The 12,636-nt window shown below is 54.4% G+C and overlaps 1 protein-coding gene across 1 annotated transcript in view; it reads left to right on the top strand.

Annotated features, from left to right (window-relative positions):
• The window catches only part of LOC138388321 (semaphorin-4D), a 104,788-nt gene that overhangs the window by 84,741 nt on the left and 7,411 nt on the right, over positions 1 to 12,636 (top strand). Inside the window, exons 5-13 of the mRNA XM_069476260.1 lie at positions 730 to 792; positions 2,294 to 2,392; positions 5,101 to 5,194; positions 5,856 to 5,969; positions 6,960 to 7,111; positions 9,259 to 9,434; positions 9,520 to 9,676; positions 10,636 to 10,858; positions 11,781 to 11,896. Coding sequence (XP_069332361.1) covers positions 730 to 792; positions 2,294 to 2,392; positions 5,101 to 5,194; positions 5,856 to 5,969; positions 6,960 to 7,111; positions 9,259 to 9,434; positions 9,520 to 9,676; positions 10,636 to 10,858; positions 11,781 to 11,896 — 1,194 coding nt within the window. The remainder of the gene's footprint in view (positions 1 to 729; positions 793 to 2,293; positions 2,393 to 5,100; positions 5,195 to 5,855; positions 5,970 to 6,959; positions 7,112 to 9,258; positions 9,435 to 9,519; positions 9,677 to 10,635; positions 10,859 to 11,780; positions 11,897 to 12,636) is intronic.

The raw sequence follows: 12,636 nt of genomic DNA, 5'->3' as shown, positions 1-12,636 counted from the left end.
CCCTCACGCCCGCTGCTTCCTGGCCTGCTGTGAGCCTCTGGGCTGAGAAAAGTGTATTTGTTTCCCTTATGCAATGTCCCTGAGGGAGGTGGGGAGTTTGGGGGAAGGTGGGGCAGGGCTGTGGAAGCCTCTGTGGCCTCTCCCTGTCACCTTCTGTCGCTTTCCATCCTGTGGGGACTTTGGAGGGCACCTGCCTCCCGGCGGTTTCTGTCCGTGGATCTGCCTGCTTTGCAGGAACCTGGCTCTCACTGGGCGGGCGCTTGACTGCAGAGAGCTGTGTGTGCGCCACTTCCAGCCGCTGCGGAGCGCGGGTCTGAGGACTGTTCTCCCACAGACGGAATGGCGGGACTTCTTTTTTAAACTGAACTCTAGAGTCACTTTTGAATGGACCAAAAAACCCACTTTGATGTCTGACAGTACTTATGGTTTAGGTTTTTGACGAATAATTTAATTCTCTCCACTTTCAGTAGTTTCATCTTTTGTAGCGAATGATGGGAATTTGGGAGCCGGTCTGGGCCGGCTGGTTAAGGCCATGCGGGCACGTTTTCCGTGATCCTGCACCCCGCGCCTGCCCTGCCAGCCGCCTTTGCACTCTAAGAGCTGATCGTCTTGGGAGAATCCTCCAGGCTACAGACTCTACCATGTGCTTTTTAAACTGTGCATTTTTTTATACCAGTAGCTCTTCTTAAAAGGAGCACACGCACTGAAATGGGCTCATTCCTTCCACAGGTATATTGGAAGGTTTCAGAAGACAAAAAAGCAAAATGCGCAGAAAAAGGGAAATCAAAACAGGTAATTTCTAAGCTACAAAAAAATCCCACACGAGTATGTCTTAGCTGTTTTAATCTGAACACCACAACTTCTGAAATGCAGGCCGGGCATTTTGTCCTGGTCTTGTGGTCCTGGCAGGCTGGGTCACGTTGTCAAGATGCGTCTGAAGCTTACCCCTTCTGTTCCGGGGGGCGGAACTGGGTCTGTCCCAGTAAGTGCCAAACATAGTAGGCATTTGAGAAACAGTTCTTGAAGTTTATGTGAATTGAATTTGTCTAAATGCCCTGAACCTCTGACTATAGGAAACAATTTCCGACGCTCACTGGTGAATGGCCTTAGGCTTGGAGGGGTTGCCGGGATTTTTGGGTTTTTGGCAAATGTCCATCCCTTCCACACCTCGGTGTGGGGTGGGGTGCATTCAGGGAGCCCTGGGTTCCCTCGCCACCCTGTGAGCTGTCCTGTCCCTGCCTTGTGCTGGGCAGTTTCTCAGGCCACAGGAGCCCAGTCCTCCTTGATAGTGGTTGAGACAGCTGCAATTTCAGTTGAGACATTATGGCAATTTCAGCAGTTGTTGGCTAATTTCAAAGCAATTCCAAAAAAAGAAACAAAAAAAACCCTAAGAGTTTTTTGCTCAACTTTCTTCGCCAAGTGCTAAACACCTTTGCTAAAGTGTTTGTCTCTAAACGCAAAGCTACTGCAGGAAGTGAGGGGAAAGCAGGCGGGTACAGCAGGGGTTGTGTTGGAGGCGCGTTGCCCCGGCGCCTTGCACTGGCTGTGTGCAGGCCCGCAGCCGGAAGGGTCTCTGCCAGCTTGGGGGTGGGGGTCGAATTGTAAATTACTTCCCACCAGTGTAAAAACGGTCATGACAAAAGGAGACCTTTCCTGAGCTGAGGTCATTTCAGACTACAGCACGTGTAATGCAGGTACCTTCAGCCTAAAATAGTGCGTCCTTAAACGGCGTCTTTTCGCACTTGGGGCTGTTGAGGCAGTGCCGCCTGCCCCACGGTGGGGGCAGAGAGGCACCATCTTATGGGCGTGTGGGAGCGGGAGGCGTCCCCTGGGAGGTAGAGGGACGCTTCAGCGGGCCTGGCAGCGAAATGAACGGCCTGTGTATCCGGCGAGAGTAAAGTGGATTTTCGATAGTGGGTGTCCCCAGTAGGGTTTGAGGTAAGTTCTCCTTGCTCCTTTTAGTCACCACATCATTGCCGAGTATTCATCAGGCACCCGGACGCTTTCGGGCACCACAGAGGTAAAATTACTCAGGCCAGCTGAAGGCTTAGGTCTGCCCAGGGTGTGATCAGGGTCTCGGGCCTTCCCGCCGCATGAGAACAGCGCAGGCCGGCAGGTAAACAGGAGCGCCAGGGTGGAGGTGACAGGACGGGGCCACGCAGGCGCACACGACTCGTGCGCGGGTCAGCGGGCCGCGGGGAAGCTGGTGCCGGTGAACCCGGGTCTGTGCTCTGGAAAGGGGCGGTGCGGGGGTGCCGGGCTGGTGGTTGCTGACCGCGCTCTCCCCCCACAGACGGAGTGCCTCAACTACATCCGAGTCCTGCAGCCGCTCAGCGCCACGGCCCTGTACGTGTGCGGGACCAATGCCTTCCAGCCCGCCTGCGACCACCTGGTAAGGCCAGTGGGCTTGTCCCCATATCGAGAGGGCTCCAGGCAGGCGCAGAGTGGTGTCCACCCCGCAAAACAGTAGGATCGTCTCAGGGCTGGCCGTGTGGGGAGGGGGCAGCTCCTGGCCCCTCCAGAAGGCCTCTCCCGGCTGTGGTCAGGAGCACGGGTTCCGTTCGGCTCCTTTAGGCCCCAGTGTCCATGGCCGAGTGCATGGCCTGGGACAGGGCTCAGGGTACCACTAACCACTGGTGCAGGACATGCAGTGAGGGAACATTCTAGAAAGGAGAAAGGCCTGGTTGCAATGGGGTCTGGGTCAGGTGGGAAAGTCAGGACTCAGCCCTGGATCGTGTGTGCTCGGCTGGCACTTCTGTGGGTCTGCGCCCTGGTCGTGGGCGTCACCATTTGGCATCGGCCGTGCATGTACAGCTCGGCCGTGCGTGTGCAGCTTGCCCGATGAACTGCTCTCCCCGGCGCCCACTCCGAGGGGCCGCGATGAGCGTGCTGAGCAGGGCCTGCCCTGTCCCTCACGGGGTCGCCCCCCTGACTCTGCCCAGATGCGTCCAGCACCTCCCCCGCATAAGGGTCCTCAGGAGGGGCCTTCCCCACGCCGCACCGTCACCCGAAGAGAGGGATTAGATTTCAGCATCTGCTGGGAGAGATTCTTTTTAACCAGATAATCTGACAAGCAATTTGGTAACAGAGAGAGGAGAGTTTTAAATAAGTACATGCGAGGATTGAAAATGAAGCACATTTTCTGTTAAGTATCCCTGGATTTAGTGAGCACCTGACAAATGTAAAATATGCTGCAGTGAAAAGCTTAGTTTGTTTGAACCCTAAATTAATTGGAATTTAAAATCGTATTTTCCAACCATGAGTCAGAGATAAATGACAAGACAAAGTATGAACTCATTCAAAACTTGCTTAGAAAACGCGGTACTCTTAGAAAACGCGGTACTCTTAGAAAACGCGGTACTCGCGCACGGTTTGGGGTGAGATCTGAGCACAGGTGCTGGCGGTGACGGCTGATCTGGGGTGAGGGTGATTTGGGGGTGGTGCCGCCCTGCGTCTGCAAAGACAGGTGTTTCTTCTTGTTCCAGGGCAAAAAAAAAAGGAAAAGGTGCAATTATGCTAGAAACATTTTGCACATCAAAGGATTTTTCTGGCTAAATTCTAATTAATAGGAAGCTTCAAGTACTGTCATTTAAACCTGTATTCCATAGATATGTCAGTTGTTGAGGTAAGGGGATTATATTATAATATATATTTGGTTTAAATCTAGACCTGTAATTTTCCCTAATACTTTTAATAAAAATTTTCACACCTACCGAAAAGTTAATCACTCACGTGTATACTAGCAACCTAGATTACACAGTTGGGAATGTGTGTGCACATGTGTCTGTGTGTGAATGTGTGTGTGCTTGCTGAACTATGACCTATGACTCCCAAATGCCTTCACAAGCATTTCCTAAGAACAGTGACGTTTTCCTGCATCACTCCAATTTCATCATCATGTCTCAAACCATGTACAGTATTCCCAATACTGTCTGACCCCCAGCCCCGTTCAGATTTGTGCAGTGGTCCCCAGACATCCTTTTGAGGTGCGATAAGTAGATCATATCACCCAGTTCATACTCCCAGACCTCACAGGTGGCAACCTGTGTAGTGGGCTGTTTAACCCGGCCTGTTAGGGGTGTCAGTGGTGGCTGTCCTCCTAGGTGAGCCCCTCCTGCTCTGCTTCTGGGGTGTCCCAGCCAGCCTCCTCCGTGGGCAGCGCCCCTCCTGCCGCTCCAGGCTGCTAGGTGCAGTGACGGTCCCACTGCCATTCTCCGTGTGCTCCCCGGCTTTGTGGCAGGTTTGCCGTGTCTTATCTTCCTGTTGATGCTGCCCAGATGGATTTCTTCTGTCACTGGCTGGGTTTTGCCGGTTTTTCTGCTGGGAGGCTCTTTCTCACTCATTTGTACACACTTGTCACATGCTCAGGGACAGAAACACCTCATCTGTCACTTTGTAGGCATTTCTCCCAGTTTGCCACTTGCAGTTAATTTTGTCACGTTGTTTCCCTGGACGCGAGTGTCCCAGTTCTTTCTGCCGTCAGCTCCGTTCATTTTTTGCTTACGTGGGCTTGGGCTTGCTCGTCAGATGAAGCTATCCCAGGATTGTAACACTGGCCCGCGCTTTCTTCTAGCGCCTCAGTTCCATTGTCAGGGTCCAGGTCGTTGAGCCACCTGGAATACGTTTTGGTGGCGGGAAGGAGGTGGGGATGTTGCTGCTTTTTGTTTTTGTGTTTCTGTTACCTGTTTATTGGATCATCTGGTTCTCCCCACTGCCTGGAACGCCACCTGTATGGCACCAAGATTCTGCACATGGGCTTCGGGTCACTTATGGAGCATGTCCTGCATGCGGCTCACCCTGGCTGGAGCCATCAGCACTGCTAGCTCCATTTTATAGTTGGGTAAACTGAGGCTCCGAGGTCTTGAGAAGCTTGGCCAGGGTGTGAAGGGCACCAAGGTGCTGGCGTCCAGACCCAAACTGAGTGACGCCGGGCACAGGTCCGGAGCACGGGATTCATGGGACTCGGCGCTCCTTTGCTCTGCCCTCTCAGTGGTCCAGGAACGCCAAATCCGTAAAATGAATGGTGCACAGATGGACTGTTCCTACAGAGATTCAGCCGTTTATGATGTGCCTTGTTTTTATTTCTTTATTCAACTGTAGAGCTTAATATCCTTTAAATTTCTGGGGAAAAACGAAGATGGCAAAGGAAGATGTCCCTTTGACCCAGCACACAGCTACACGTCCGTCATGGTTGGTGAGTCCTGCCCTCAGCTTCTGTCGCCCCCGAGGACTGGGGGGCATGCCAAAGCGGGACCCTCGGTCCTCCTCCTTCTCAGTGCTGTCTTCGTGGCTTTGCTTTGATGTTAGCTGTCCTCACAAAAGGTGTGTGGGACTCTGCGTGGACCCTTCAACAAGGGCTTTCGGATTCACTGTTCACAAGGATCACCAGGCGCCACCAGAGATCGTTACTTTACGTCCATGCTGGTGCACGCCGTTTGGATGGTCAGGCACGTCCAGCAGGTGCTCCTGCTTGCGGGGGAGGTGTGTGCCCAGGCTACGTGTGGCCCACGGTGGTCTCGCACCTTGGCATCCAGGCCGTGGCCTCGAGAGCACTTGCTGCTGTATCCATCAGCGTTTTCCTGGGTGCGGGAATTACCTGCTTGTGTTCAGTTATTGCCCAGTGACTCATAAAATGCAGCTGAATGTGGACATAAAATCATCCACATCAAAGGAAAGCAGGAGAGTCAGGAAGCAGAAGCGTGCGCCCCGGAAGTTGGGGCACCCTCTTTTGCGTTCTCTGGCGACAAGTGGCTTAACTGGGTTATAAAGAACAACATGCTGAGTGTTTGTCCTGGTATTTGTGCCACAGCCTAAGAGGCTGGTTTCCTTTTCCTCTTTCCCTGGGGCCTCTGCAGATGGAGAACTTTATTCTGGGACATCGTATAATTTTCTGGGAAGCGAACCCATCATCTCCCGAAATTCTTCCCACAGTCCTCTGAGAACGGAGTACGCAATCCCCTGGCTGAACGGTAAGCCGAGCCGCTGGGCAGAAGGCGTGTCTCTCCTTTTGCTGCCTCCAAGCCCTGCGGGTCCCCGAGCTAGTGTCAGCCCCTGTGCGGTGGGGACGTTCCGGAGACTGCTCAGAGTCCACAGCCAGAGCCCAGGGGCACCTTGTTTGTTTTCTTCTCTGCTAACAAGATGCTGTTTTAAGACAGCTTCTCCCCAGCCCCCGATCCCGTGCCCTCCCTGCAAATGAATTTGGGAGACTTTCATGAAGGCGAGATTCTGATAGGACATGGAGAACTCAAACTATCAGACAGGGCCACAATGTCATTTCCGGTATGATGCTGAAGTGTGGAGTGACATTGGTATCGGTACCTCCTCTGTGTCCAGCCTCCAGCACATGGGTGGCTGGGATTTGGGTACCTTGTCAATGCCGGGCAGCTCATGTCTGACGTCTGACTCCTTGTAGCTGTTCATGGGGGCTTTTTTTGTGGGAGCCAACCAGCAGAGCTCTCGGTTTTAGAGCCTCTTCATTTGGGGGCAGATTCTGAGGCCTGGGATTCGGAATAGCCGGTGACTCAGGGTGGGGCAGCCAAGGAGCTAAAGTCTCGGGGCACCTAGATCTGGTGGTTTGTTTATTTCAGGCACATGTCATTTAAACCAGCAAATGCCTATTGTACAGTAGGTTTCCGAGGCTGGTATGGCCTGGTCCCCTGCAGTCCCCAGAGTGCATGCCAGTCCGGAGGCCCAGCGTGGGTGCTTGGGTGGACCTGGGGCGGGATGTGCAGCAGAACCACTGATCAGAGGCACGTGTCTGAGGCTGGGGAAGGTGGGGCAGGCACTGTTTGGGCTCAGAGCAGCCGTCGTCCCTGGGCCCTGGCGTTTATGATTGAGGTGTGGCACATGCACAGGCCAGACGTCCTTGCAGGAAAGCACTGGCCAGCCCGGTGACCCCGTGGGTAACGGCAGTCACACAGCTCTGTGCACAGGGATACTCTGGTGTCCTCTCCCCACAGAGCCTAGCTTCGTCTTTTCCGACGTGATCCGAAAAAGCTCAGACGGCACCGATGGCGAGGATGACAAGGTCTACTTCTTCTTCACGGAGGTGTCTGTGGAGTACGAGTTTGTGTTCAGACTGATGCTCCCCCGGATAGCCAGGGTGTGCAAGGTGAGCGCCGCTGCCTCCTGGCTTCCACTCGGCTCTGCCGCGGCGATAGTGTGCTTGGACGATCGGTCGCTTCTGACCTTCCTCTGAAATGTCACTTTCCCTTGCACTTCACTGCCTTGTGCCACAGATGCCACTCTTGATGGGCCTGTGTGGTGCCAACCCTTCCTTTCTGGGGGATTCTGGTGGCTTTTTTGGAGACCAAGGGGACTCTGGACCTTCTGTGTGTGAACCACTGGCTTGATGTTCTTAGGAGATTTGTTTTTTGTTTGTTCCTCAACCCTCCCCTACGTTATAAAAAGCTAGATTTTGTGAAAGGTATTCAGCAGGTTCTGGTGGAGTTGGAGTTTCACTTTTGGCTCTCTTAACCTGAGAGTGAAACATTAACTGATTGGTTAAGGTTAACAAGAGAAAACTGGTACTATACTTTGTCAGAACAGTTTGAAGTGCATATTAGGGGAGGAAGGATGCTTTTAAAATAACCAACTGTAGGCACAGTTCTCAGCGCAATAGAATGGCTTTGGGGGTTGATTTTAGGAAATCTTAAAGTGGCCCAGGTGGCAGTTTCTCTATGAGGTGGGACAGGCCGTAGGTAACCATAGGAAACCATGTGGGACAGAACAGCTGCTGTCATGCCGGCTGCTCAGGGTGGGGCCGGTGGATATGCACCCCCTGTGGAAATTGTCAGACGTACAGTTGCTACGCGGCCCTTCTTCTGTAGTGATCACCCCGAGAACATCACAGAAGCAAGGATTTCCTGCCTGCAGCACACAAGGCAGGAGCCTTGGACATCTCTCCTTTAACAACCCCGTGCCAAGGGAGAAAGTGGGTGCTTTGCATCCACCCGGACCTTCTCTAGCCACGTCACTGACCGAATCCTCCACGTGTCCCCTGACCCGTGGCCGCCACCCTCCCTGTCTTGCAGACCAGGAGAGCATCTTAGCAAAGTGCAGATGTACAGGGCAGGCCGGTGCTTGGCGCGCTGGGGTGGGCACTGTGGGACCAGGGCTCCATGCAGGCAGGGAGCTCCCTCAGGGCAGCGCTGGCCGGCGGGGCTGGAGGTCTCCTCTCCTTCGGTAGCTGTGCAGCCAGCAGGAGGGCTCAGACCTGCCTTGATCTTGACTTGTCACCTGGCTCTGGGGCTTTCTGTGAGTGGGGCCAGGGGGGCACAGCACAGCACAGTTCTCGTACCCCAGGGCTCTGCAGCTCTCAGGCACACTTCTGGCCTCCCTTCGAATCCTTGCCCTTTCTTTCCCCACAGTTGTTAGAATTCCTGGGCAGAGGCCACTTGAGCATAGCCCCCCCCATTGAGCATAGCCGCCCCCATCCGCCCAGTGTTTTAGAACCCTTCACCTGCCCCCTGACACCTGAAAGCCAGATGGGACAAATGACCAGAGACATGTTGGAAACTATTCTTTGGTAAAGCATCAAGGAAGAAAACAAAGTCGTTTATTTAAAAAAGCACTGTGATCACAGTAGAAGCAAGGAGGGGGCATTTTCATTATGCCCAAAATAAGCAAGGACTTCGATTTTATTAATATACTCTTCTACATTCAGCTTTCATAGTTTCAGTGTTTCTCTCACACAGTCTCCCAGCGGTCAGGTCACTGACGAGTGTTTGTGAAGAAGCTGGTGGGTCCAGGGCGCTGCAGGTCATCTGGGTGGACAGGAAGTGAGGACCGAGTCCCGGAGGGGGGTCCACGCGCTCCCCCCAGATGGGCTGCAGGGCCGGTGCCGTCCAGCGGGAGGGGGCTGCCCACCGCCCACCAAGTCCCAGTCGGGTCAAGTGTCCGGCAAGTCCCACGAGCCCCAGGGCGGAGGGCGGAGGGTGGAAACGTGTGGCGTGGAGGCTCGCCTCTGCACTGGGGCCGATGCCAGGCACACGCAGCCATGCTGTTTCAGCTGGAATTGAATGAGCTTTCGGCGAGAAAGAGTTTTTGTCTGTTTTGTTTTGTGTTTTAATCTGGGAAAGTTCTCTGGCCCCAGCTGGTAGTGGGAAGTAGTGCTGGGGGCCCAGGGACTGCACCCCTGTCCTGGTGGGCTCGGGCAGTGCTGGGCTGTGCCGGGGCGGGCCGGGCTGCACCACTGTGTGTAGTGCCTGCTCACGAGGTCCTCTCTTCTCATCCCACGTCTTGTCACTGGGGTTTCAGGGGGACCAGGGGGGCCTGAGGACCTTACAGAAGAAGTGGACCTCTTTCCTGAAGGCCAGACTGATCTGCTCCCGGCCAGACAGCAGCCTGGTCTTCAACGTGCTACGGGACGTCTTCGTCCTCAGGGCCCCGGGCCTGAAGGTGCCCGTGTTCTATGCCGTCTTCACCCCGCAACTGTAAGTGTCTGGGCGGGCGTCTGTGCCCCACCTCTCTCGCTGCCCACCCGGCAGTCACAATGCGTCCCTCCCCTGCCCTGCCCAGGAACAACGTGGGGCTGTCGGCGGTGTGTGCCTACAACCTGTCCACAGTGGAGGCGGTCTTCTCCCAAGGGAAGTACATGCAGAGCGCCACGGTCGAGCAGTCCCACACCAAGTGGGTGCGCTACAATGGCCCAGTGCCCAAGCCACGGCCCGGAGCGGTGAGTGGGGCCCAGGGCCTGGGGGGGTGGAGATCGTTCTGCCCCTCCAAGGCCCAGAGCGTGAGACTTGGTTCAGGTGCTGGAGCCTCCTTACAGCCTGGGTGCCTGGCCATGCCAGGGCTGTCTCCATGACAAGCTGGGTGTCCGTGGGGACTGGGGGAGCCAGTGAGCACACCTCGTCATTTTTCTGTGTTCTTCTCTTTTGGGTGTTACAGAACAGCCACGCTGCATACTGCCCAGACAGGAAGGCTGTGCCGCTGGCACAGACTGTTTTGCAGAATTAACTTTGCATAATACAACTGGGTCCATTTCCTTTTCAGTTTCCCACCGAGGAGCACACGATTCCTTGGCAGAGGGCTCTGCGCTCGCATGAGCTCTGCTGCTCACTGGTCAACAGGAGTCACAGTTCTTCCTCCTGGAAATGATGACTTTTGTGTTGCAATTAGTGCAAGTTTCTAGGCTGCTTTGTGCCTGCTCCTGGGGCAGCGTGGGAGGCCCTCAGTGGAGTGTCCTTGTCCCTTCGATGGGGCATCTGTCCCCAGCATGTCATTGCCTTCTGTGCGTTCTATTAAGTTACGTGTTCACTTCTGGCCATGGATTTTGGTTTACGCACAGCAGGGAGCTAGGACAGAAAAGGAATCCCGTGCGCTCTTTATCTTTTATTCTATTTATAACTGGGCTGTTTTTAGCAGCATTTAGCATTCTTCTCTTCTCGTGGAAACACTACAAGTAAGTGTTCTGTTTTTCAATTTCAGAAGCTTGGTATTTTTCATTTATAAGTGGATAAAAATTTCTCCACTGATTACGTATCATGAAATGTAATTCTGTCTTAGGATACACTTTGTAACAGTGTCCTCGGGTCCCGGGGGAAAGGCCACCTCTGTGATCCACTGGTACCCTCCTTGGTGCTGGTTGTCTGGGGGCTGCACGCCAACAGCCCATGACTGTGTTCCCTGCAGTGCATTGACAGTGAGGCACGGGCGGCCAACTACACCAGCTCTTTGAACTTACCCGACAAAACGCTGCAGTTTGTCAAAGACCACCCTCTCATGGATGACTCAGTGACCCCAATAGACAACAGGCCCAGGCTAATCAAAAAAGATGTGAACTACACTCAGATCGTGGTGGACAGGACCCAGGCCCTGGACGGGACCGTCTATGACGTCATGTTTGTCAGCACAGGTGGGTTCTGAAGACTCGACAGAGGTAGAGTGTCTGTGTCTTGCTAGGAAAATGAGAAAGTCCAAACAGTGGATCGGAAGTCTGCCTCGAGGTGACCCAAGGAGTTTGTTTACAGTATGAAAGGACTTCTGAGAAGTCACCACATGTAGTGGCTTTCACATCTAGGTGACCACCAGGCCACCTGGACACCAGGCCACCTGGTCACCTGGACACCTGTTAGAAGTGCAGGTGCTGGCCCGGGGCTGGGCTGGGCTGGCTGGTGACGCCCGTGCAGGGGTGGGTGTGAGAGTTGGCCTGGGAGGGCGCAGTAGCCCAGCGTTCTCTGACTGCGGGCAGAAGGCCACATCCCCGTTCCCCGGCCGAGGAGCTGGGTTTGAGACGTGCCCTGACTTGCCGTGTGCCGACTTGCTATATCGGCCCTGGCTGAGAGGAGCACTTCTGACACAGAGAATGGGGACCAGGAGCCATGGTGGCTGGTGAGGCCCCATGGCCTGCCCTCGGAGCCTCCCAGCTGACGTCGCTTGTGCCCTGCCCCTCCTGCCCACCTGGGCCCCTCCTCGACGACACCCCCAGGGCCGGTGGAACTCGGGAGTCACCTCATGTGGGATGTAGTTTCAAATGCTGTAATGTTGACTTTGTTGATGAAGGATTGTTTTGGAGTCAACAACAGAACGTTTTTCATAAAAGGAAAAAAACTGAAATAGCCCATAACACTTGAGTGTCTGATTGTTTATTTCAGTTGTTTATTTTTCTAAAGGCTTTTTCTTTTGATTTTGTCATGCAAAACCATCATCTTTTTCCAAGTATCTTGTTGAGGGAATGACTAGGGAACGAAGAAGGGGAGAATGTTTGCCTCCACGGTCATTGTCCTTGGCCTCTCCTTCCGGGGCCACAGTGTTGACCTGTTCCTTTGACCTCGCAGACCGCGGAGCGCTGCACAAAGCTGTCAGCCTGGACAGTGACGTGCACATCATCGAGGAGACCCAGCTTTTCCAGGACGCAGAGCCGGTCCAGACCCTGCTGCTGTCTTCGAAGAAGGTAAAGTGACTCGGGCAGCTGGGCGGGGGGGTCTGCCTTGCTTGGCGGCTTGGAGTCGCAGTGATCCAGTGATCCAGGAGTCGCCGAGCGGAGTTAGGCACGCACGGGCCCCTCTGTCTGGCCCCAATGAGCTGACCTGTCCCGTGCGCTGCGGGATCTGAAGTTTGGGAAGGAGAGAAGGCAGACCTGGGAGACGGATTTCTTCCTGGAGTTGCCAGAATGCCAGAGAGTGGTTGTTGCAGGTTTATGGGCTGTAGTGAGGTGGGCTTGTGCCCTCTCAAAATGCATTCTGGTGCCCTGAGTGTGGCAAGATTGTAGGCTGCGTCAGTGGGGTGTGATGTGGGTGCAGCTGAGTCACAGCGTGGACACTCCGTGAGAGAGGTGGCGCGTCACACACACCTGTGGAGCCCTCTCCGCTTTGATGGGGTGCTGCCTCCTGCATGGGGGTGGCCAAGCTTTCTTGTAAGGGGTGGTGAGTCTCTGGGGTTGTGAGGGCCGTGAGGTCTGGCCACAGTTGCTCAGCGGTCGCCGTGGCCTGGTGAGTGTGGCCAGGCCATGCATGAGGGCACCTGATTGTGGACACTGAGCTTTGCACCTCTGAAAAGTTTCATTTGTCACAAAATATTATTTGGCTTTTTTTTTAACCACTTACAACTGTAAACTCCATTCTTGGTTGGCCGGCGGTGTAGAAACAGCCAGGGGGCTGGATTTGGCCACCAGGCCATAGTCTGTGATCCCAT

This window comes from Eulemur rufifrons, chromosome 7 (genome assembly GCF_041146395.1).
Source record: "Eulemur rufifrons isolate Redbay chromosome 7, OSU_ERuf_1, whole genome shotgun sequence".
In the NCBI taxonomy this organism is placed as follows: Eukaryota; Metazoa; Chordata; class Mammalia; order Primates; family Lemuridae; genus Eulemur; species Eulemur rufifrons.
The sequence above is the reverse complement of the archived record's forward strand: the minus strand, read 5'-3'. Positions and strand labels throughout refer to the sequence as shown.